Below are 26,390 nucleotides of genomic sequence, written 5' to 3' on the forward strand. Positions count from 1 at the left end.
TCAGACTTGGTTGACCACATGTAACCATATCCTCGTATAGTTGCGTACATCTAAATGCTCATGCTGTTGATCACTGGGTTGTGTGGTTCAGATTCTGTTATTGACAGACGGCTGTTATATAGCTAAAATATTGCTTAGTGGGGCATAAAACTAAACTCACTCACTCATTTAAACAACAAACAAACAAACATCATCTTCTGGTTGTATAATAATATCATAGTTGTGTCTCAGACAGGGAAGCTGTCATAAAATGTCTACAAACTGTGCCAATATCAAAGTGTGTTTCAGGATATCTCACAGTAGTCGTTCGTCGATGTGTATTTCATGAGAAGAGAAGCAGTACTCTCTGTGCCCCTTTCCCCCAACGTTAGAACGATCGCAAGATCTGGAGCCTTGGAACCAGGCAGACCAAACCTGAATCGTCTTCAAGTGCTAGACAGGGTTGTCTACCTTGAAGCACTTAGGCGTAATTTGATCTGCGCCAAATGACATCCAGAAATGTGAAAACAACTGGGATGTAATTTGATCTGCTACCAAATGAACTCATAGAATGTGAAAACATATTAAAATGACGATAGCTGTCTGTACTTCATTTCAGGCTATTGCTGTTCAGACTAGAGCTTGCAAGAGTCACTGTATACTTTTAACATGTGTTTGTCAATCGAACAAATTCTAACAGAATTAAGCATCCTCCGTATTTATGCATTCATAGGTTTTCAGCACGTCCTTAAAACTTCTCGTGGTGACCTTGATGATCCCCTCACTCACGAAAAAACGACAAACTGATATGGAATCCACGTTGATTTTATGATGGTAATTGCTCATTTAAACAATCCCACTGATTTTCATACAAACCCATGTTTATAAAGATATGACCCCATAATGTTTAATGTTGAATTTACTTGTGAATGTGGAAAATAAAATGCCATTTTGAGTGTCCTACATGATTCAAAGTCAGTACCGAGTGTAACCTTCGTGTGCCTTCTGTATGACAGCCAGCTAGCACTCTCCTCCTCATACTCCCGGTCAGCCTCCTGATCCTCTTCCCTGCCCTTGGTATTAAGTCTGTTTTCAACTGGGCCAGGTTCCATATAGGATGATCTCTTTTTGTACAAGACTAGTAATCATACCCCACACATGATCCATAGGGTTAAGATCGGGGCTCATTACATATGTCAAGGGGTTCTTAAAACATCAGTCTGTGTCTCTGTGAGTCGGTATGTATCAGGCTGTATCTGTGTGAGTCAGTCTGTATCGATCTGTGTCTCTGTGAGTCAGTATGTATCATTATGTGTCTGTGTGAGTCGGTCTGTAAAGGTCTGTGTCTTTCTGAGTCAGTCTGTATCAGTCTGGGTTGGTGTCAGTATGTATCAGTCTCTGTGTCAGTCAATATGTATCAGTATGTGTCTGTGTGAGTAAGTATATATCAGTCTCTATGTCAGTCAATATGTATCAATATGGGCCTATGTGAGTAAGAATGTATTAGTCTGTGTTGGTTTGAGTCAGTATGTATCGGTCAGTCTCTGTGTGAGTCAATATGTGCCAGGTTCTGTACCAGTATGTATCAGTGTGTCTCTCTGAGTCAGCGTGTGTCTGTGTGAGCTAGTACGTATCGTTGTGTGTCTGTGGGAGTCAGTATTTATCAGTGCGTGTCGGCGTGAGTCAGTGTGTATCTGTGAATCAGTATGTATCAGTGTGTATCGGTGTAATCAGGTGTGTGTTTGTACATACGTGCGTAACATTTAAAACAACGCCCCTAAATAACTCAACTAAAATGCATTAGCAAATTAATTTCAGACTGTTATCATTAGGTCGCAGCTACCATCACTAGGAAAGGATAGAACACAAATGCAAAAATTAAGTCATATTACCCATGTTTCGAAATATTACAACATACATGTTTGTTTGGGCTAACAATTGTTTACAATGCGTCCCAAAATATTTCTGGACCTCAAATATCAAATTGACAGCGACATGCAAAGTAATGGTTGATCTACTTGTACCATCATCAGTTGTGTTGAATTAGATATCGCAACAAAAACTAACAGCACCCGTGTGTGAATGAAATAGAAATATTTCCACAACGAATCTTGTTCTTCTGGTTTGGCTGGGCGTTACAGAATAGCAGTATCTCCAGGAAAGACACACAAACATTGGAGTCACATCGACTCTCCTGGCAAACATTCCACGCGACAACGCACAGGGTCAGATGATGATGAAGGCTGTAGATACCTATATGAATAGATACACAGTTATGTATGTACCAGTGGGACGTAATTAGTCGAGGCGAGAAGAGAGCATAATGCTACGATTCTATATTTTATGCTTTTGTATTGGAGCCGGACTTGGTAAGTAATTTAGAGGTTAGCTTCGGGTGTATATTTTTATATTCAGAAATGCCTTAAATGTTAGAGTAAGTCATTTGTGACACCGATAAAATGTATTTCGTGAAATAATACTTGCCTGCGTAGAAGAGATAGTTCAAAACGATTGCTACGAAGCTATGTCTTCCGCATATCGTAAAAGTATATTTTTCATTCGGGAAATTGTATTTTATTTTCACACAAATTCTGTGTCTTCAGATGACATATTTTACCGCAAATATATGCAAAAAACACTAAATTACATAAGGAAGTACATTTATTTTCATTCTGAATATTTCACGAATTTTACACTCATAGCATTGCTAATACATACATAGAAACACACACACACACACACACACACACACACACACAAACAATGTTTTCATATATGTATTACCATTGTTTTTTAATCATGTTCTATTCTGTGATAATAACTGTTTCACAAACAGACATTGGAAATTAAGAAATGATTAAATTTGTGCAGTTCCTCAAGATAAAATGTTGTAACTCCAAAGCCATGTACTGTATATTCTCTCTAAAAGAGTGTGTGTGTTCGACTATGTTCCCATCACACACGTGGAATGGGCTGCCCAAAACAAGACTGAATAGCTACTTTTAGCGTGTAACACTCATTCATGAATTCGAAGTGACGGGTTGAAATGGGTATTCAGAACACAAAGCTTGTCGTAAGAGGTGACAAGTGTTACAGGAGCCTTTGGCCAGGCTTCATTGATGCATACGAAACTGATGACTGTCAGTTGCTGGATTTTCTGGTTCAGGGCTATTTGCCGGTGACTTAAATAATCAACAGTATTTAACACGTATTAAACACACAGCGCTGTGAAGCGACTGGGTAGGTTGTATCGATTGAGCAATTTGTAATGGTTCGTCGTGTATCCCTAGTTATTTTATCTCAGAGCATCACCCTTACACTTTCAAAAGTCATTTCTAGTTAGAAACATGTAATCACCACCGTTCAACCCCTCTACTCCCTTTGTTTATAATTATTGTAATTGTGTTGAAAGTGATACTGATAAGGCTCTCATTTCACTTTGTCCTGTGATCTACAGGTAACCACGAATTAAAGGGAGATAACTTGTACGGTCATACTGCGTACACCTACACAACCTGGATAAACGAGTCTAAACGACTTCTGTCATATCAAGATTTAGATATACAAATAACATATATTTATGTCTACAAATGTACCACTTTTAAAGCTGATGTAGCTACTAACTACTTCGACGACTTCAGTCTCATCCTCAGAATTGACCTTTAGTAACCCCCGTTTGTCGTAAGAGGTGACTAATGGGATAGGGTGGTCAGACTTGCTGGCTTGGTTGACCTATGTCATTGATTCCCAACTGCGCAGATCGATGCTCATGCTGTTGATAATGGATTGTCTGGTCCAGGCTCGATTATATACAGACCACCGATGACAAATATGTATGTATACATCCAAAATGATAAATTTGCTCACTTCACAAAATAGACATACCGTTAAGGCAATAGCAACGTTTCTGAAATGTGTATTCTCAACAAATGTTTGAAACGGTGCCTAAATATAGCTTTCCTATTTTCTTACCACGTGACAATCAACATGTTGTAACCACAATTGTAACATGGGCCAATATTACTAAATAAAATCGGTCCGTCTGTCTGTCTGTCATATGGCTGGAATACTGCTGAGCGCGGTTTAAAACAAAAGTCACACACTCCTTGTACATTTATTTATCATTGGTTCATATATGTATCTACAGTTTACGTGTAAACAGAAAGAAATACTGCTTTACAGATGAAAATGAATCTTCACGTGCTAAACGTTTCCTCGAAATCGTTTCCTCGAAATCGTTTCCTCGAAATCGTTTCCATTAAGTATTTATGAGAGGACGCTTGTGCGATGCTTCAATATTTGATTATTTTCAATTATAACACGTCTGTGGAAAACAATGACATCCCTGTCGAATCTAACAGCTACTCTTTCTCTCATTATAGATTTATATTCTATTAAAGGATATAACAACAACGCTCTATGCTGGATAACCACGAACGATTCTTTGTATCAGATACATTTTCTCATTTTAATCCGCGAGTGAGCAGGAGTTTACACAATATGACAAAGATGTAAGTGCTTGAGGCTCCACACATGGGCTTCAAACATTGTAACCATGTAACCGCAACGAACGGACGCTGTAACCACTAGGCCACGCCAAGGTCCCAGTGTAGTTATTGAGTTTGGTTGGCGTCGCACTCAACAATATTTCAGCTACATGGCTCCGATCTGTAAATAATCGAGTCTGGACCAGACAATCCACTGATCGACACCATGAGCATAGATATATAAAGTTGGGATACGATGACATGTGTCAACCAAGTCAGCGAGCCTGTACACCCGATCCCGTTAGTCGCCTCTTGCTGCAAGCATGAGTTACTGAAGATCAATTCTAACCCGGATCTTCACGAGTGTCATTAGAACTTCATAACATTATCCATTATTCCAGCTAAATCAATGGCATTGCATCATCATTTGCGTTTCACGTCCGATGCAGTGCCCATTGACACTTGTACAGTATTAATGTCAGGTGACAAATTACCGTGCCTTTGCATGTGTAACAGGCGAGGACACTGAGCAGGACATGCTCACAACTTTCCATCACCAATTGCAACTGTCCTCTTTTCCGAATCGTGATTCTGAATCACCCGTTGATTACATAGTCGGAATCTTAAATCGACTCGCATTTAGCGATATGCCCCTTATATTATTTTGTCGCTTTTGCTTTTTTCGGATTGGTAAACGTTTGCTTGAATTCCTGAATTTTTGCTTTTGTGTGATGCGTAAACGAGCTTTCCCGTTGACATGTACACACAAATGAACAACATTTAGTTGCATAGTGTTGTGAGACAAACAGCATCACCAACATGCCATATTGTGTTTCGAGTCTACCATGTCGGAGACTTACATGTGGATATAACAATATTTGAATGCGATTTTTGTAAAATCCGAAATAAGTGTTTTGAATACACTGGACAAATTTGCATCATGGCCAGCTTCTTGAATTAAAGTCCAAAGAATGTAAAGTTAAAATGAAATTGAAATTTTTAATTGAAATGTTTTTAATCTTTTTAATGTTTTTAATGTTGTGTTCGCGTCCCCACCTTCCGCCAATAGTATGGATTTATGTCAAGCTTAGGCAACACGGCCAACACGTGAAGAGGGTGCTTGCTTCTCATCAGGGAGTTCCTATTTAGGGTGTCACAACACAGAAAAGTGTATTCTTTTAATAAAATAGTTTAAATATTTGTATAACAAAACACGTCGTAAAAATCCACGTGAAAATGACATGGTAGACGTGCAGGGTGGGTAGGGAACCTGTCAGTTTACAACCCATTCTATGTTACAAACAGTACAATGTTTGTTTTTCGTTATCATGGTGAGTGATCTGGATTAGGGTGTTGTCTCACAGTGTCCCGTTATCAAACGGTAGCCATGGGCTTGAAGGGAAACATCGAGCCTGGCTGGCCTACTACTGACGCCTACTGTGTTTGGGGATACACTCCTAGGACCTGGCGATTGTTTCTGATGTAAGCCAGGGGCGTACCCAGGAAGGAAATGAAGTGTAGGCTCAACAGTACGCATGCAAGTGCTCGTAACGCGCCTAAAGCACGAGACTTCTAATGGGGTTTGGGGGCATTTCTAGGCAGCTATATTTTGCTGACAAAGCGTATTATAAAATTATAAAAATGTCTTTCATTAATATAGGGAAGTTACTGAAACTGAACTGATAAATTTAGCATTCAAACAAATGTATCAACATATTTAAGCAATGACAAAACTCTTTCGGCAAAAGTCAGTATTGTATTTGGCCATACAAAGTTATGTATGGGTACATGCATATAAAAAAATCTGTCGACTAGTTTTAGTTATATCGGCTGAAGCCAACTGTGCATCCAGTATTGTGAATACATATTGAATCCGGGAATGCCAGCTCCTGGCTACTTTATAAACATAATCTGAACAAATGACGAGTTTGTATTCTGAAGTGCTAGCCACCATGTTGGCATCGAAGTAGCATGAGAGTTATTCACCTTTCATAGAAAGGGAGACAAGTTTTGAAACGTTATTGAATAATGTATTTGTGCTGTGCCGTCTCCATCCTTACTAGCACACCTGGATGTTTCCTCTCTTTGAGTCCTCTCGCGTAACACATTGTGAATTATGAACTGCATAACTTTCTGATTTCCCCATAGAACTGACGCACCGTGTTAAAACTAGGAAGCGGTGTTAAGTCCATCTCATCATGATGTGTGATGGTCGACACTCCACTGGCCAGTTTGCTTGTGTTTGTACATTTCAGGTTTCCAGTGCTACACCTGTTCATACGACCATAACACCCCGGGGCCAAAAGACTGCTTGACCAGTCCGGAGGAGCTTCCGATCAACCAGCAAATAAAATGTGGAAACTTTTGTGTTACGCAAGAGGTCTTCAGTAAACGTATGTGCAAATTCTGCTGGAAACCTAAAATGTTTCTTGCGTAACCATTATTGGATTATGTGCAAGACTTCACACACCTTATAACATGAACGTGTTAAGATCCGGGTAAGAACTAGGTCATCATCAATCCATGCTTGTCGTGTGAGGGGACGGGATGGGATGGTGTGGCACGCTGATTTGGTTGACACATGCCATCGGTTCCAAAATGATGCACATGATGTTAATCCCTGGATTGTCTGGGATAGGACTGGTCTTCATGCTTGTCTCCAGAAGTGACTAACGGTGGTCTGGCTCGTTGACTTGGTTGACACATGCCAATGTACATGTATATCAATGCTCATGCTGTTGATCACTGGGGGGTCTGCTTCAGACTCGAATATTTACAGATTGGCACCACGTAGCTGGAATATTGCTGACATACAAAACCCAAGGAATCCAACGTTAGCTACCGGGTTATAAGTAACACGCCAAAAACAAACATGGGCAGCATACAACCAATTGCTTTTTCGTCACTGCTTATTGCTTTATTGTTCAGTGGGAATGCGTATAACAAACTACAGTTAATACGAACTGAATAAGGTGATCCCTGAGTTCGTTATATCCATTGTTTACCTGGTGTCTGTTGCTGTAATATTATCATAACATAAAGACATGCACCTACGAAAATTCGGGTTCGAACTTGTCTTCAACAAGGCGACTGTATTGTTTCCAAGAGACGACACACGGCACTAGGTATTAGGGCTGACTGACTTGGCTGACTCATGTCATCGAGTCTGACGCTTTTGGCGTTAAAACAATATTGTCTGGTGGATCATTTACAAAGATCTGTTTGTACATGGAGTACGATACATGTAGCCCATTTCTAGCCCCCGCAACCGTGACAATGATGTGACAAACGCGAAGTAAAACAAAGCTTCTCATAGGTATATTACTGATGCTACAAAGTTCACTCACTGTATGGACGAACCTGTGTGATTTTAACGACCAAACCACTAATTTTGTTCACTTCCATCCGCTAAATCCTTCACAACTCCGACTCGAGTGTCAGTCGTGTTATGTAATCAGCGGAGTTCTATATTTGTTAGAACAGGTGTGTTTGTCGATCTCATTAACTGACGTTAGCTCAGTCGCCTGTTGTTGCCCCTAGTAGATCCGGGTTAGAATTGGCCTTGAGCACCCCGTGCTCGAGAGTCGGCTCTGTGTCCAAGTTGCGGGTGGGAGAGTGAGACTATGATGTTGACGAAATTAACGTTTCGGAGACCCATGTGTTCTGGAAAGTGACAGTTGGGGTGGGCCATCCCTAACGATTTTTAGTACAATAAGCTGGGGAAGGCATGTACCACGTGTAATCTTCCAAGACATCGGTTAAGGTCGTGGAAGGGGTATTACTGCACGACGTGACACTGACGAAGTATTAAGGCCTGTTGTCGTCCCGTTCATTAGACATAGGCCACAGTTGCACTAACCCCTCGGTAATGCCCGCGCCCACACCACCATTATCACAGGACATTCCTGGTATTCCTGGTCACCACATCCAGACAATGGTTTGGCCACCGCCTACTCCAGATGTCAATCCAATGGAAAATCTTTTGGACTAGTTTGGGTGATGCCATCGTCAAAGACCGGTTCCTCCATAAAATCTGCGGCATTTGGAGAACGCAGTGTTGAATGCGTACAATAACATTCCCCGTGCATTCCTTCGACGTTTGTTCATGTGCATCTGAAGACGATATACAATAATGGTGGTGATACCAGGTACTAATAACATCGATTATCAGCTAATGCTTCCAAACGTGCCTATTGTAGACCGGTTAGGTTAAACACAATAAAATTCATCAGATCTTCAATTCTCTGTCGTTGCCGTTGTTTTTCAATCTTTCTTTTGTGCGTTCTGCATAAAGCATATGGTGACTGGAAACATGTATGTGGGATAATAGTTGTTATTTCAAATCTGCTTGGAATCGAACCAGGACCCCGTTTCACAAAGCTCTCGTAAGCCTAAGATCTCGTAACTTCTTTCGTACCACTGGTACCTCCTATGTTACAGTAAAGGAGGTAGGGATGTTACGAGGAAACTTACCAGATCTTAAGCCTACGAGAGCTCTGTGAAACGGGCCTCAGGTCTTCTAGCCTGAGTAGATTTAAGCACCACGATTTCCTGCCAATCCTTAAAGGAAGCATTTAATTAGTGGTGATTTGTCCAGGAGTGACGACAACTTCACCAGTAATGGTTTCAGTTTCCATTGAATGCCTGATTGTAATATCACTGCACAAAACTGTTTGGAGAGCATGAGTTAGTCTTCACCGATTGGGTCAGTGGTTAATGTATTCGTTCGTTACACCAAAGACCCAAGTTCGATTTCCCTACATAAGCAAGATGGGTGCAACCCATTTCTGGTCTGTTTGTTGTTTAACGCCGTACGTAGGAATATTTCAGGGTATATGGACAATCCAGTGATCAACATCATGAACATCTATATAGGTAATTTTCAAATCTGCTTACACTGGACATGATATTGCTGGAATATTGCTGAAACCATACCCGCTCACTCTTTCTGATCTACATCTTTATGAATCGACAAAAGTAGTTCAGCGGAAGAGTGTATTGAATAGTTTGACTTTCTGATAAAACCTTCAAGTTACTCTCATTCTCTGTATTTTGGTTTCAGAGGAGAAGTTAATTTTTTCGTTCTTTCGAACGTGCAGTGTTGACTGGGGCAATGTCTGCACGGAAGACGCATGGTTCGTGACGTGCAAAACAACGTGCATTGGCGACTTCTGCAACGAGGGACTGACCTTTGACCCTGACACACACGAGAGGCCACAGGTCAAAGAAAACTACGGACAGTGGAACAAGGCAACGCAACTTCACAGCGTCACGGGGACGATGCTGGCATTACTTGCGTGCCTAGCGTGCGTGACATGACGTCATCATACTGTTCCAGAGTAGTTGGATACGGGACGAGATTTTGTAATGATATTCCAAATAATGAACCTGCCAATTGATATTCAGACGAGGAACCGTCAGTTTTCAGTTACCACCTCGTACCATTCTCTTCTTAACCACGGCCTACGAGAATAATTTGGAATCCGCTCTAATCTCTTAACATTTAGTAATAGTACAAGACTGAGTTTTGCACGGCAACATGTGTCCCCCAACACCTGAATATCAAATGGCCATTCCAGCAAACAATGCTGCAAAATATTCACAAAAATGTTTGCACTCAATTACTGTTGATCTTATAAATAATTGTATGTCAACTTTAAAGATTCAAAAAGACGTATCAATAAATCTACTGATTTGGCTGTCACGATGAAAAATTACTCTTCTCTATATACGTAACTACCAAACATCATAGTGGTTACATTTTGGGCAACCTTTAGGAAATTGATATTCTATGTTTGTGTACCTTTCGGGGAGGTTTACAACGACTTGGTCATTGAACAATGATGAGACATTAGGAAAATGATAGGTTTCCCAAATTCTGCTCCCCTTCTTTGTATTCTTTTTCTATTTTTTTCCTGATTGTCTCGGACAAAACAAGGACTTTCTATTGTGGCCAGGTTGTAGAACTTACACTTTGGCAATATCGAGGTTCTTGTGACACTTCTCCTCTACTGTTTTACCAGATATAAATGAGTCTAGTAATATTGCAGTATTTGGTTCATACTTTAACCAGCGCATGAAGAATCAGAGCTGTCGTCCGTAAGACCGTTTTTCAGCTGGGATGACTTCAGCCTGCCCTATATTTGAGCAATATTACAGCACCCACGGATTACTTAAGGGATCAGCGAGTGAATCGTCGCGTTTGGCAATAATCAAGCAAACACCACGGCGGGGACACCAGAATTGGGCTTCACGCATTCTACTCATGTGGGGAATCGAAACCGGATCTTCGTCGTGACGATCACCAGGCTACCCCACTGCCCGGATAATTTTAACACCGCTTTGAAAGGTACAATTTGGTATTCAAGGGATAACAAAAGAGATAACACAAGGGATAACACAAGGCACAGAAGCATCGCCCTCTGTCACAGTGGGTATCCGTCTTAACTGCGAGTACTGTAAAATCGAATTAAATCAATAGTACAGTCACATGACCACAAGGGGCGACCAAAGTATATTTGCTCATGAGTAAATGTGTTGCAATGTAAGCAGTGAAAGAAGAACAGAGTGGTCCTTCACTCACGTGAGCAGCATGTATCTCCGTGTCCATTGTGCCTTGTTATTGCTCCACACCAGGGTGCGGACACCAGAATTAGGTTTCATACACTAAAGAGATGTGGGGAATCGAACCGAGCCTTCGGCGTGACGAACAAACGTCATGCCACGTTCGAAAGTATTTCAGTGAAAATGGTAGGGATGTTGCTTCCATCAATACTCCCTCGGGAACACCCGGTGTCATCTGTACTTGATAGTGACTTGATAGAAATATGATGCGCTTGATGTAATCAGAATTCACAATCGATTCTGTTTCAGCAAGAGATTTATCAAGAACTTTTTGTATTCATCCTTCACTAGTCCAACCCGTGCACACAAAGTATGAAACATCTATGGCCTTTTGGAAAAAGTAGCTTCATTGGGATGAATGGTGTTTATAGTCTGTTCTTCGTACGAGAAAACCTTAATGTAAATGTCAGAGAACACCAATTATCATGATCGGAAATGAACAGAAGGTCACTCTACTCCATGTGCAAATGTCTGCAAATAAATGATAGGTCCTGAGGACAGACATTTGGTTTTGATATCAGTGAGTAATTGAGTATGGTTTTAAGCAATATTCCAGCAATACCACTGCGGGGTACACCAGAAATGGGCGTCACACATTGTTCCCATGTGGGGAATTGAACCCGGGTGTTCGTCGTGACGCGCGAACGCTTTATGTACTAGGCTACCCCACCGCCTGACAGCAAGCTTTCATGGTTATCACCACATCGATGACGAAGTTTTATTTTTGCAAAATGATAACGCTGTCCATAGTGGGTTGTTCCTTATGTTTCCTGACACATTTGCTAACACAAACCCTTACCTGATGCCTGTATATCCATAGTTGCACATGTGTGCAACATGGTGGATAAGAAATATTCTCTACAGAGTGCAACATCGATTCATACGTGGTGCGCATGTTCCAGTGTGTTCTACAAACGTCGTCAGAAGGTTTGGAAAATTTGCAATAGCTCCAGGTGAAAAGTCACCCTTTTTACTGTGTATACAGTTCTTTCCTCTCTCCGCGGAAGACGGTCTTAAGAAAATACTATAAATATCTTTGGACAACGGGCGAATGTTTGGCGACTTGCTTGAGTTTGCCCATTGGATGTTTGATGTTCTGCTTCGTTCAAGCTAATTCCTCACAGCATTGTTTTATATGGACTTTATCCCCGGGAATACAAACTGAAAGCCTGGGATTAATGGATCATTCGTGACCCTCTGGTAAAACGTGGCAAGATTGGAAGGAAAGGAGCTGTTTTGTTGTGAGCCAGAATATCTGCTTTAAAGTGCTAGTTTTTCTATCCGGAGTCACATGCTTCATTGTTAATGATTTGTTGCCGTGTTTCCGTGACGAGATGTGACATCCCATGATGTTACAGAGCCAAACGTGCTAAGACTGACTCAATCCTTCGATTCAGAGTCACGAATAGCGCTAGTTAAAATGTTCAAAAATGTTTTAACATGTTTTTAAAATGCATATGTATCGTAATGAAGGAAACAGGCTTGTCTTAATGCTTTTATTTCTAGTGACAAAGTTATGTATTTTAGGGATTAACCTATTCATGTTTTTATTTGATATTGTATAGACATATATACTTCGTCTCCCTCTGGAAAGGGTGTGTCACGTGAGGGAAGGCAGGCAGGCAGGCAGGCAGGCAGGCAGGCAGGTAGGTATGAATGGATGGATGGATGGATGGATGGATGGATGGATGATGGGTGGGTGGGTGGATGGATCGATGAATGGATGGATATAATAATTACCGCAGTTTATCATAGATACGCCACACAACATACTGAATCGAAGCCGGTAAATCTTTATCCCTTAATGCTTACTGGAAGGCCTAGGGGAACATCAATGCCGGCAGCTTACAAGGGATAGAACAACCGACCCTCTGTTCTCGGTTGTTTTCCACAATACAACGATAATGCGTGACACAGAGGGTTATTACGTAAGTGCGTTTTGGAACATAACCTCTTTTAGAAAAGCACTGAACACCAACCAAAGTTAGCAAAATACTCATACAGTTTAAGACAATGTGTATGATGGATGGAAGCACTCACTCCTTGAAAACCGACCCATAAACATAACAACAACCACAACAAACTAAACAACAACCAGGAAATGAACCCGACAAAACAGAAAAATAAAACAAATATTAAAAACGAAGAAAAACAGAAACCAAAAAAAAGTCTCCAAAATATCTTCACAAGAAAACCTGCTGAGTTTATTTTGGGATTGTAATCTATTATTTGAGGAAGTGAATCACTTTCAAATAGTGATGATCGTAGATATCTACCTGCTCTACCTGTCATTCCCTTCCTAAAGATAATTTCATTTGGTATGAACCGCTGCTCACTTCATGCAATCTGTTCACAATCTGCATGGGGATTATAGGTAGTATAAGAAAATGTTGTAGTATTATATGAAAAATGAAACTATCTGATTTTGATCAGTCAGTCAAAGGTTTCAAATACTGTTTGGACACACAAACCATCGTGGAAACTTTTATCAACTCCACCTCGAATAATGACAGGTACCAAATTCCCACGTTGATAGCCTCTCACATTCCTTGACCAACGTAGACGATTCCACCAACGTTCACAGTTAATGACACGGTCGATAAGCCGGATGCGGTGACCAGATGCTGACCACGTTTATGACAAAGTGAGCATCCGATTGCTCAGCGGATGGTCAAAATGTGCAGGTGATGGTCAAAATGCGCAATTGATGGCCATCTTGCAGGGCGGTCAGTCTTCGTCTGGGACTCGCAGATATCTGTCTAGTCTGGTTGATGCGGCTCATTATTTTAATGATGGTCTAGGTAGCACGTACAGCCAAATGTTCTGGCGATATGGGTGTTCGTAGCCACCATGTGTGAGACTGCATTTTGATGTGTGTCTTTAACAGATATACCACTGACAATCTCAATCGACTGTGTTTATACTGTTGTAGCATAATATGAACCTGCGGGTCAACAAAATCATGATTTCCATGATACGCCGAGCACAACCCTGTACAAGACATCTCTAGTGTTGTGGCAGGTCACAGTCAAGATACTTGGGAAATGTTTGCGTTGTTTGTTGGAAACTAATCCCCCAAACACAGCTGGATACTTTCTTTTGTACGTCAGTATAAAATATTCAAATAATGGCTAGCACGATGGAAATGGACGAAAAAAATTGAGTCAAGTCAAACAGTTAACGTACATCGCTTCAAAGAGAAACTATTTTGTCAATACAATCATCGGATTTGAAAAACCCAAAACCCCCAAAAGACCAGGTATTTCCTCTGGTTTAAACTCCTACTGGTCTTGGTTACCCCTGACTGTATTTGACTGCTAAATGTCGTACACTCATTTGACATTACATTGCATCTTTGCATATTCCCACGTATGATATCTAAACAATACCTGGGTGATTTTTTTTACTTTATCTGCACAAATCAACAAGTCTGCCATAACTCAGTCGTTCCTCCTCGGGGAAGATTATTAACAATGTGAATTATTCACTCGTACATATACTGGCTTTTTCAGAGACTTCAGTCTCTTCAGCTGTGTTTGTTACATGTGACTTGGAACATTTAATAATTGAGCTGAATACAAAATATGTCCAGCTTTTAACCTCGAAACCAGTGTCGCCCAAATATGACAAGGAAGAGAGGAAATTTCAAGATCTCATGTATCACCTATATGCCTTTATTGCTTTTCATTAAGCAAATATAATTTATTATTTGTTCCCATATTTGCAAGAACAGTATCTGTTCCATTATACTGAACAAAAATATACATATAGTGACCAGAACGTTTTGTCAGTGATGGAGTTGAGGACATGATATTGGGATGGCGTCGTCTGAGACACCTGCGTTTCTTACGCCGTATGCATGGTTACAATTATATCCTACATAGTATAAACTAAAGCAAAAATCTCAGATTCGTCCTGATAATATTTATCAGTACTATGTGAAAGTTTTACCGTAGACTTGGTGAGCATAGTTACACCTTTGTCTTCTGAGTTTCGAAACTACTTAACAAAAATGCCGGATAAAAACGTCATTTGAGGTTTATTGAGGAAATAATTTCGAAATGCTGAACTTTATCCATTCAGATCATCTGTGAGACAGATAGATTCTTGGATAAGAGCTTGAACAATTTGTCCTTTGGGTCCAGACATGGACGCGACGCACATTTGCCTCTTCGTGCTTATTCACGGGAAATCAGATGTCAGTTGTGGCGAAGAGAACAATGCGAAGAAGACCTGCATCATCACTCATTGAAAGTGATGCAGGACGCCATGCTTTAACGTAGCCGGAAACGTGGAATCATTTCTGCGTTATGTGGATTTTGATCTGACCATAGGATTTAAGGGGACTCTAAGATCTGTATCTCTTGGAAACCACTGAAGATCGTGTGGTCTGTCTCGCTCACTTACTTGACACATGTCATTGTATCCTAATTGCGTAGATCGGTGCTGATGTTCATCACTGGGTTGTCTGGCCCAACCTCGATTATTTGCAGATATATAGCTGGAATTTTGTTGAGTGTAGCGTTTAACAAGCAACCAACCAACCTACCGACATTTCTTTGATGCTTCTTCCCTTCCGTTATAACTGTGGCATTCTTGACTCTAAACTCGTTGACTTACTCGATTGCTCTACAATGTACTACATGATGCTATCAGTTAAAAACACACTGAAAATTCAAGCATAGTCATTTGAATGTGATTATGTTAAACAATCTTACATGACAATAGACTCGTTTAGTTTAGTTTAGGTTTACGCCGCTGTTAGTAATATATAAGCAATGTCACGGAAATAGGCTTCATACATTGTACCCAATCGAACCCGGGTCTTCGGCGTGACGAGTGAACGCTTTAACCACTAGACTACCCGCCGCCCGTAGTCTTACTGATGGTAGGGTCGTAGCTCAGCACGTCGCTCCAGGTTTATTCTGAAGCATGACTTGCCTTGATCCTCAGTATGCCAACCACTCTGTTCCACCTGACATTTATACGCCTGACTCTTGATGTAGGTGCAGTGAGAATTCCAGATTATGTTGCAAATATAAACCCAAAATAACACTACATACACCGCCACAAGCACACACGATTTGTAAATAATTTAACTTTTTCCGGAGATTGTCTAATCCTGCTAACCACACAAAACCTTTCACAGTCTTTGCCGCGCATAAAAGCAACACCGTCTGAACTTCTACACATTGAAAACACTTAAAAAGTAGGGTAAAATAATAATAGACGCATATGTGTCACTTTTTAAACGTTTATTGGCAGCTTATTGCTTTGAAGACTCGTACTGAACGTGACCATTTGAAGTTGTAAAGCCAGTAAGCTGGGATATTTGTCAATGATTCTTCTTTCAACGAGACGAGAAGGAACGACAAAATCCCTCTAATCGGCGTCAACAACATACGTGCCTCCCTGGATTACCTCCCTTTGAATAAAGTTCCTGTGAGACGTCACCGTGATAGATTTGACTCGTATTGGTACTCAGACCATACTATGGAAAATTATCACACAAACATATTTCCACGCGTTTGAAGGATCTTAATCAATATTTTCGGTTGAAAACACCTTAGAAAATAATTTGTCAAAATCTTAGACGCGACACCGAATAAATATACAGTATAATATTATTATGTATTTTGTAATATGTATGTCTCGGGTTTTTTTAAATTATGATTCTGGTAAATCTCATATGAAAGTTGATCGATATCATTTGTCCATACCAACATGCACTGACATAGATACCCTACGAATTACAATATGTATTTTCACAAAGGTAATGAGCATATTTCATGGAAATGATAATTATATTAAAATATCCTTCAATTTCAAAGGCCCCTTGCATGTGGAGGGTTCAGGTAACCTACGGAAGCGTTTGGTCTCCGTCATTACAAACGGACTTTTAGAATATTTGTAACTGCAACTTTAACTATATTACCCTTCTAACAAAGACGTTCACACCTCCCCTCTTTGTTCTGTGACATCTGAGTTCCCGAGCAGAATCACGAAGGGGCAAATGTGCGTGGAGTCCATGTCTAGCCGCGATGAGCAAATTGTAACAGGAGTTTGCTAAGCACTTAAAGTCGAGTCTGATTCGGGTCATGAGACATTCTCTGCAGAAAATAAATATTGGGAATGTGACGGAGCAAGCTTTGCCCCGAATGTACACAGTGAGGAGCGGCTACGTCCAGGGCTAGTCTACCATCAGCAGTCGAGGTGGGAAGTCCTGCGCTCGTACTTGAACAGTCTGGAGCATCATCTACAGCGACTAAAGAATAAAGTGGATACAATCTATATACAGATGTACCTTCTGGTCAGTTTCTTTAAAGCATATTCAACAGTTGATGTGTGACCTACAACGTGGATTACCTTTGGCTGAGCCATTACAAGTTGTTTCTGTGATGACTTGTCAGTGATATATATTATCACTGCAATGGAATAGCAACTCCAACAACGATACATAGTTGCTCTACAACATCTGTGGGTGCCACGACATCGAGATGGCGCGACAAATGAGTGTATTGAAGCATCCTGCAGTATTAGCTTTGGCTACAATGGCATCTGTCTGTGGTGAGTGATACTACAAAGATCTACACAACGACATTAAGAATTTTAATTTAACTTGTACGTCAAACAAGACATATCTTGTTTCTTCTGTATATATTTGTAGTTATGCTGATGCATGATTCCAAGTGTAAATACACTAATCTCTAACAATAGCTGTATAGACATCTCACTTATCTATTGGTGTTTCCTTATGCTTAAATCCTAATAGTCTGTCAAACAGACACTGAAGCAAATATATTCAAGGAAGCAAAGAAGTCTAGAAAATGTGGCAAGTCTAGGTTTCCACAGAAGAAAGTCTCAGGGCTCCTTTTCATTATATATATTTGTTCTCTATGAATTTCTTTCTGTAATGAGTCTTCATTTCAAAATCCTTACTAGTATGTTTAGAATGTCATATTTCTCTACGCCGTAATTAAGAACGTGGAAGTAAAATGCCTTGATCATAGCAGAACAGAGAATAGTGCGTCCAGGGCATACAATGTAATAAATCTCTTGCAAAAACTTAGGTCAATAAAACAATAAAAAATATAATCCAGAAATCATGGTTTATGGATGTTATATTTTGTGAGTGGATCACATTCAGTATAACACGCGTGGTGTAAGCTGTGTTTCAATTGTCCTACTCTTTAACATAAATCATTCACACTGTGGGATTATTCATTCTTATAAAAACATCACCCAGCACATTTTATTGTGTATTTGGTTCATTATTAATTCGATTCTGTTAAGCAATTTAAATTTCCGTGTTGAAATGTGATTTTAAAACGGTTTTAGCCTGAATGTAACGCACATTTACCCAAGGTCAGATTATCCTTGGATTACAGTCGATCGTTAGAAAGGAAAATGTTTAGAGCCATACCCAGTACCAGTATCAGCCTCCACCCCACACCATCCAACCCCATTACGCGCATGGAGAGAGTATTCTGAATGAATGCCGTTTTAGAAGGTAAAGCAGATACTGGGGGTCCGTTTGCTTTAGGTGCATTGACTTACATTTTTCAAGTGACTGGCGTACTACTTTCAAGTGTTTAACATATTCGCTATGTTCAAATGCACGGTGTAGTCCTTTGTTAATTACATGACTTACAATGCTACTTAAAGGTTGACAATTTTTATTCATTTTTGGGTGATTGATGTATACCATTGAAAAAGGTAGGGGATATTGGAGTTACAAAATTGACAAAATGTGAATGATGACGCCAAGGAGGAAACAGATTATGATGAGAATTATGATAATTTATTCCATTCTTTAGGAAATGTTTCATCTGTATGGATATACATTGTTTCTCATATGTATTGGCTAGTGGCATGCAATATCCCCTACTTTCTTAAAATGTTGTTATATTTTTGTTCTTGAAATGAACGTTCTAAGTACACTTGTGTCAAGTACTGTTTTCAAATGCCTGTTAGAATTTGATTCCACGTGAATGAATTATTAATTGATACGAATGAACTGAACTTTATTTACACTCCAGCGGCGGTCTGCGGCATGAGATACAACATTACGTCACAATGTATTACTTTAATACAGTTATAAAATATGAAATGGTCATATATACATATCGCTTGAATTGATTGGAGGCATGGGCCGTATGTGCATACATTTAACCAGTCAATAAACACATTTACACTCGTGTGTTATCGGTTATCTTTCGTGGTGTCATTGCTTATAATGAAACGTTATTATTTTGCAGAATATTGCTAATTTCCTGATTGTTCCTAGTTTGTTTAAGCGAAAAAGCTGGTTCATTTTGTACATATTTGGGTTTCCACAGAAATAGATGTTGGTATACTTTTTTCTAGCTTGGGTCAAAGTAGAGCAGATGAACAAAAAGTGAAATTCATCTCCAAGATCATTGGTATTACAGAGAGTACGTAATCTTTCGTTCCTGGGGGTTTTAATCCATCGTCCGGTTTCAGTTGGAGGATAATGGTTTGAAATTCTGAAATTAACGTAACACCCTCCGTTTATTATGATGTAATAAATTCAGATAGGCTTCATATTTGAATTCAGAATTTTTAAGGATATTATACATAGCGCCTCTTGAAGATTTTTCTGTGTTTGAAATCCAGGTCTGTATATTGATGTCATTCAGTCTGTTTACTACAAGTGCTTTAAGATGATTGTTATTTGGACATGCCTGTGTAGCCCAAATAAAGCTCATTCCAATTTTGTGAAAAGTGTCGTAAATACACTCAGCCCATGAAGTACCATTTTCAAGAGAAGTGGCCTTTATGTATTTTGGCTTTAATTCCCAGTGTGTCGACAGATGTGCTACAGCTGCAACTACGTGGGAAACATCCTGAATCAAGGGTACGAGTGTGTCTCCTACCCCAAGAACTGGACCTTTGGAAACTGGAGACTTAGGTGTAACAATAAATGTACGACACAGAGTACATACGATAAGGGTGAGTACAACTGACTTTACCTAAACAGTACACCCTTCATTCATTTTAGGGGCGGTGGTTACTGAGTTCGCTCGCCACGCCGGAGACCCGGGTTCGATTCCCCACATGGGTGTAATGTGTGAAGCCCATCGCTGGCGTTCCCCTTTGTGATATTGCTGGAATATTGCTAAAAGTGGCGTAATATCATACTCACTCACTCCGTCCATATTATAATTGATGGTCTTTAAATGCACACCCCGTATGTATGCATGGAGCCGATGTGGAGCTTCAGAGTATAGGTACCATAGGGACTATAGGGACCATTCACTGATCAGTAATAGTTATCCTCAACATGTTGAGATAAGGTGTATCCATCAATCTTATTAATGGAGGTCACTGAATCGTGATAATGGGACGAGCAAAACATGCACATCCAGTCTAATCTGTTTTGAAAAAGTATACGGTTGCGTGGAGCCGACGTTGTGCTTCAGAATATACATGGCATGGTATGGTCAATTTTCCCGACGTGGTGCTTCAGAGTATACATGGCATGGTATGGTCAATTTTCCCGATCACGAGTAACTGCAAGGGTCAGAATGTAGACCATATCGATAAACAATGAGTATGTTCAATATCCACGTTACTGTTGAATCTAAAACAACAGCTTCTGACGGCATCACGTTGGAAATTGAAATAGTAACACTCACAGACAGACACGCACAAACACACATACACACAATATCCGAAAACACACACATACACATGCATATAATAATTAAGGACATATAAATGTGATTTTGATCAAGACCACTACAAAGAAACACATGCTAGTGCAACTCATACAGTTTTACGGTATTTAATTTTTTACTAAAATAGGCCAGTCGTTATGATAAGGTTGATTCGGTTGACTGTGATCGGCCATTTAAACCTGAAAGGACAAATATATACAAAAGATATTGGTCATTTTATCATATTTAACAAAACAGATGCAGGTCTATGAGTTAGTACCAGCCTCAACCATTCAAAAGTCAAATCTTACGTGTCGAAATACTCTTTAATGACAACCCTGCCGTCACTTGTGACAAGATAGAATGTGTCAAAGTGTCTGACAAAACTTTTCTAGACAGCGGCTGAATGTTTGGAGACTGTTTAAAAAACAGTGCTGTCGTTGTATGCATATATTAAAGGTTGCGACCTAAGGTCGATATTGGAGTGATCACCTCGACGACCTTCCCCATTAAAACGTGGAGGACAGCGTTTTTATTTGTGTTGTTGTTAGTTTGTTGTTTAACGCCGTACTCAACAATATTCCAGCTAAATGACGACAGTCTGTAATCAATCGCGTTTGGTCCATACAATCCAGTGATCAACAGCATGAACATCAATCCACGAAATTAGAATACGAGTACCTGAGTCAACAAAGTCAGCCAGTCTGACCACCCGATTTTCGTTAGTCGCCTCTTACGACATAGGGCGCTGAAGATCAATTCAAACACGGATCTTCACGTGTACATTTTGATCTGCAACTGCTGATATCATTATTCTCTCCTCAGAGACCGGCAAGGCAACTTTCATGGCTCGTGGATGTAGCGGTTCCATGAAGGTCCCTGAAGACAATTGTGAGGAAGACGACTTCAGTATCCGCTGCTACTTCACCTGCGAAAACCACTACTGTAACGACGGGCCCGGCATCGATGACACCTTCCTGGATATAATCTCTGATGGAGGAGGGACCGCAAGTCGAGTGTCGCTTATTACTGTTCTCTTGGAAACCCTCGTAGCATTTTGTGTCAAGATGTGTCTGTAGAAATCCGTGCTGTCAAAGCATCTTCTAACGTGTCAACATCCCATACTGGGAGTTATGTCATGAGAATTTCTAGTTTCCTCATCATGCGGTATCTATTTAACTGATATTTTAACAAATTCAGTAATGCTAATGATTGAACAATTTTATTCGGTAAATAGAAAATATTACACTCATGGTGCAAATACGACAAATGATCAATCAGACAACGTTTAAAAACATTTCGCTTAAATTGATTTGAAAACAAATACTGAAACCAGTGAGTATATTTGTTACCCATTTTGAAAATACTTTTTTTACAAATTCTTTTACAAATTTCAGTATTTATTTGAAAAACGTTTTTTTTCTTTTCAACCAGTAATGGTGCATTTTAAATGTTACTGCTTCTTCTGGTTGCAGTGCTTATGTGCTTATATATGTGCTTAATGTACATTGCACCAATTTTGGGAGAAGAGTTCATTTAACAAGTTTTGTTAATCACGAAGTTCAAACATGTTACAGCGATCTTCCTTCTGTATAACCTTCCTGTGCCTAAAGCAGTATCTTGCTTTAAATTGAGTTCCTGTTTACAAAATGGGCAGCTGTTACATTAGACATTAAGTGCTTCGCAGGAAACCATCTGATCCCGAGGCTGATTACTGTAACCAGTTAAAATAGACACTCCCTAACACTGCTAAGTATGTGTACCTCATACTACCGCCTTGTTTCATAAGAAACTATATTTGATATTTTGTTCATTAAACAAAACGTATTTATTTCCGATATAAATCCCTTTATGTATATTTCATGGATTATGATATATTGTGTTCGGTCAAAATTATGATGATGTAAATTGTTGTGTTTTGAAAGGATTTGTGAATGACATTTGTTGATATTTTCGTAAGATAACAACGGGATTAAAATGATATTTACACTTCCCTTGTGTACATATATAGTATTATGAATGCGCTGCTTATACACGTATATGTTAAGCTGCACATATGTACAGTAAATTTACGCTACCATAAACCTCCAACACTACTAACCATAAACCTCCAAGTATGTTTTTTAATTAGATACATAAAACAATAGCAATCAGTAAGACAAATTCAACCCCAGCGCCTCCCCTCCAAAAAGAAGATAGAAAGAAGGAATAACGACAGACACCACTCCCCCCAAAATCCACCACCACCAACAACAAAAAAACCCCAACCAAACAAAAACAAACAAACAAAAACAACACACACACGAAGACAAAAAAAATCAAAACAAAAAAAACCCCTAACAACAAAAACAAAAACTATTAAAGACACCAAATAATATGACAACAGAAGGCAGCAAACTTTAAGAAAAGAACCACACCATTACCAACGAAACTAAGGAAATCAATTAAATATCATATTTTGCAGAGCATTGCTGTAGAACAACGAAGTTCAAACGTTAGAAACGATACGTTGTTTGGGAGAGAGGCATACCAGTATCTCCAAATCCGGCACAGTAGTTCACGGTATTCAAACAATCAGATGTACATGTATGCAGTGATATAAAGGAAGTAACTATTCAACATATGTGCTCACAACTGTTGTTGTGATTTCTTAGGTTTTAGTTATGCCAACCTAACAGGTTTAGATTATAATCCAAGCTGTTTTATCGACATGGTACGAAAGACGTAAGCGTGTGATAATGAAGTGAGTGTGTGAGTTTAGTTTTACGCTGCACTCAGCAATATTCCAGCTTTTTGGCAGTGTGATAATGGAAGTCATATTCACAACAAAGAGTTCATCGCATTGGAGCTCATGTTTTCCATGAATATGGTCCACAGAATGAGAGAATGTTGCAAAAATGTATGTAATTTGACACTTGCATTTTATGTATAAGTCATTAGATGGTTTTAATGATCGTAGGCAAGGAGGCAAAAGATGATGTTGAATGTAACTCGTTCCATCAGATGAAACGTGAATTTTATATATTTTTGCTGTGGTCAAAGGCTTAATTGGCTACGTAGCACATGAAATTAACATACACACTCAGTTTACAGCGGACTTGTGCCTGGCATGTGTGACTCCATTTGCAACAGTGCATACGTATTCACTGGTGGATATTAACGTGATGAATTTGTCATTTTGTTTAAGTAGCTACAACAATTGTGATTGTTTTTGCTTCAGACCCGACATATTTTAAGCATTCTTGTGTTTTTTAGTTAACTGTGTCATCACATTTAGTAATGAGCAAAATGACCTCACATATTTGTCAGCATTCGCAGTACGAACAAAGCAACGTAAGACAGTTGGTATTCTAATGCACAGTAAGGTAACATACATCAATTGTTTTCGCTAAGAATGAAGGTTTGTCTTTCGCTTTTACCTGTCAGCGGGGGACCAAAACGTGTTTATTCAATTCAAATATAACAAATTACGTTACAGTACAACATATTTATTTCTTTTTGGCAAAAAGCGTGCAGACACAAACATGCACCTGACACGTTCGTCAGCGTGGTCCTGGCGGAAATACACAACAGACGTCCTGAGAACGAATTGTTTCAGCAGCAACAAAACACACATCCTGGTTAAAACCTATCTACCTGAGCTGCACACATACCAGGCGCATCTATCTGTAGGTGGTAGGTTCACGCCCACAGGTAAATATTGACAGGCGTTGGACGATCACAACCTTACGAGGCTCACATAGATTTATCTAGCGTTATCCTGGACACAGAATACAGGTGTGATGGCAACCCGGATGGCTCGCAGGAGAACAAAGGTTTTCATGAAAGGATTTGAGGTTAACAAGAGGCCCTGGACATGCGTGATTGACACTTAACTGTCATGGACAACCTAATTAGGGAACCAGATACGTACTTCGGTTCAAAGTGTGAAACAGGAGGAGTTTCATCTGGGACGCATGGCTCCATGAAGGTGCCTAGCTGATTCGATCATTATTTCTACTAAACCGTCATTTAAACCGAATTGTTTGTATTGTACGCTAGGCTGATCCTTGATGATCTGGTCAATTCTCAAATAATAATAACTAAAGGAAGTGGGGAACACTCGACTCTTTCACATTACTACAATTAATGGCATGATAGTGTAACTATAGCAATATGAAAGAAAGGGTGGTCATTAAATTACCCTGTATTTACAGCCAAATCATGTAAAGAAAGAGAAAACATATCAACAATTTCGGTTAACATTCTAACATTCTGTTAATCAGGAAATTCCACGTTTCCTGAGAATCACTACAGACGATGTGTGCATATTTCCTCCCAGCTGGTCATTTATCGATATGTATGTCATTTAATTTGAACACTTTCACATTGTTTGCAGTGTAATGCCTACATTATTTAAGCTTCGGTCATAATTAGCGGAGGTGCCTGTGTACACGGGACCTTCATACCGAACATACTGACAAAAGTGTCACATTGATCCAAGGAGCGGCAATTGCCGTAGCAGTCACGCGACACGTGAACGTGGAATCCGGAATCGTCCGTTTTTTTAGCCTTGCACCTACATCACTACAAGCTTCTTCGAGTTCAAGCTGGCATATTTTTGATAGAAAGTGTAGCAATTTTCAAAACGGTTTTAAATTAAAAGTATTAACTCACTCACATGATAGTCTCGGTATTACTTCCACGGCACAAAATGATGGCGAGTTTGATCATACAAAGCTCGATACATGCGCTTAGGGACGCATTTCCGGTTTTCTTTGTATACAGGCGGCATCAGACATGTTGCTTGTTTGTGGCCATTTCGTACGGGTATATTCATGAATCTTTTCGTTTCTGACCCCGCGATCGAATGTATGTTTCGGATGGGCACATCTTCCTGATATATAAACGCCTTTCGTTGCTTGGACGTGTGTTGGTCTCGGGTGTATCTGAACTTGTCCGAGATCACGACTTGGTCCCTGTACAGGATCAGGATGTCATCCGTCACGTTAGATCTCCACGTGACCTTCACGTCGGACATCTGATAGTTTCGTTTCCTTAATGTCATTTTGAGAATATCCTCATGAGATGAAAAACATCCAAGGCCGACAAGATCCTTGTACAAACCGACAAGACGTGGCGGTGGAGGTGCGGCCATCTGCTATAACGACAATAATTATTAATCGGAAGTAATTGTGCATAGCATGGATTCTTGGAAAATAATATTGGTGATTGCCATGAGGACTCTTGCTCACAATTAAACAACACCAGTATTATCAGTTTTGAGGAAGACAAAAATGTCTAAAATGTATGACTCTAATTCCTGTACATAATTCCCTTCAAAATCAAAATCATGGTATACACACGTTGTGCTGAAGAAACATATTAAGAGTCAGCTTTAACAAAATACGAATATATGAACGGTATTGAACAAGGTAATACAGTGCACTCTGTCTAATATGGATCGGCTTGGAACCGGCTAAAAAGTCCGAATTAGACGGCAGTCCGAGCTACACAGAATTGTTTCTATATCGATGCCTAAAGAGTCGAATTATCCTCAATTATTGTTTACAAATTTGAATTAATCGTATCAAAGGTAAATAAGCGTTCATCGTTAGACAATATACTCAGTCAACGGGAA

At 39.7% G+C, this 26,390-nt stretch overlaps 1 protein-coding gene across 1 annotated transcript; it reads left to right on the forward strand.

Moving 5' to 3' along the window:
- The first annotated feature begins 17,587 nt into the window (after nt 1-17,587).
- Nucleotides 17,588-23,397, forward strand: LOC137298920 (uncharacterized). The gene is made up of 3 exons (XM_067831296.1): nt 17,588-17,657; nt 19,914-20,063; nt 21,596-23,397. The coding sequence occupies exons 1-3, from the start codon at nt 17,588-17,590 to the stop codon at nt 21,847-21,849; spliced, it is 474 nt and encodes a 157-aa protein (XP_067687397.1). The 3' UTR covers nt 21,850-23,397.
- The last annotated feature ends 2,993 nt before the right edge of the window (nt 23,398-26,390 follow it).

Source organism: Haliotis asinina, chromosome 10 (genome assembly GCF_037392515.1).
Source record: "Haliotis asinina isolate JCU_RB_2024 chromosome 10, JCU_Hal_asi_v2, whole genome shotgun sequence".
NCBI lineage: Eukaryota > Metazoa > Mollusca > Gastropoda > Lepetellida > Haliotidae > Haliotis > Haliotis asinina.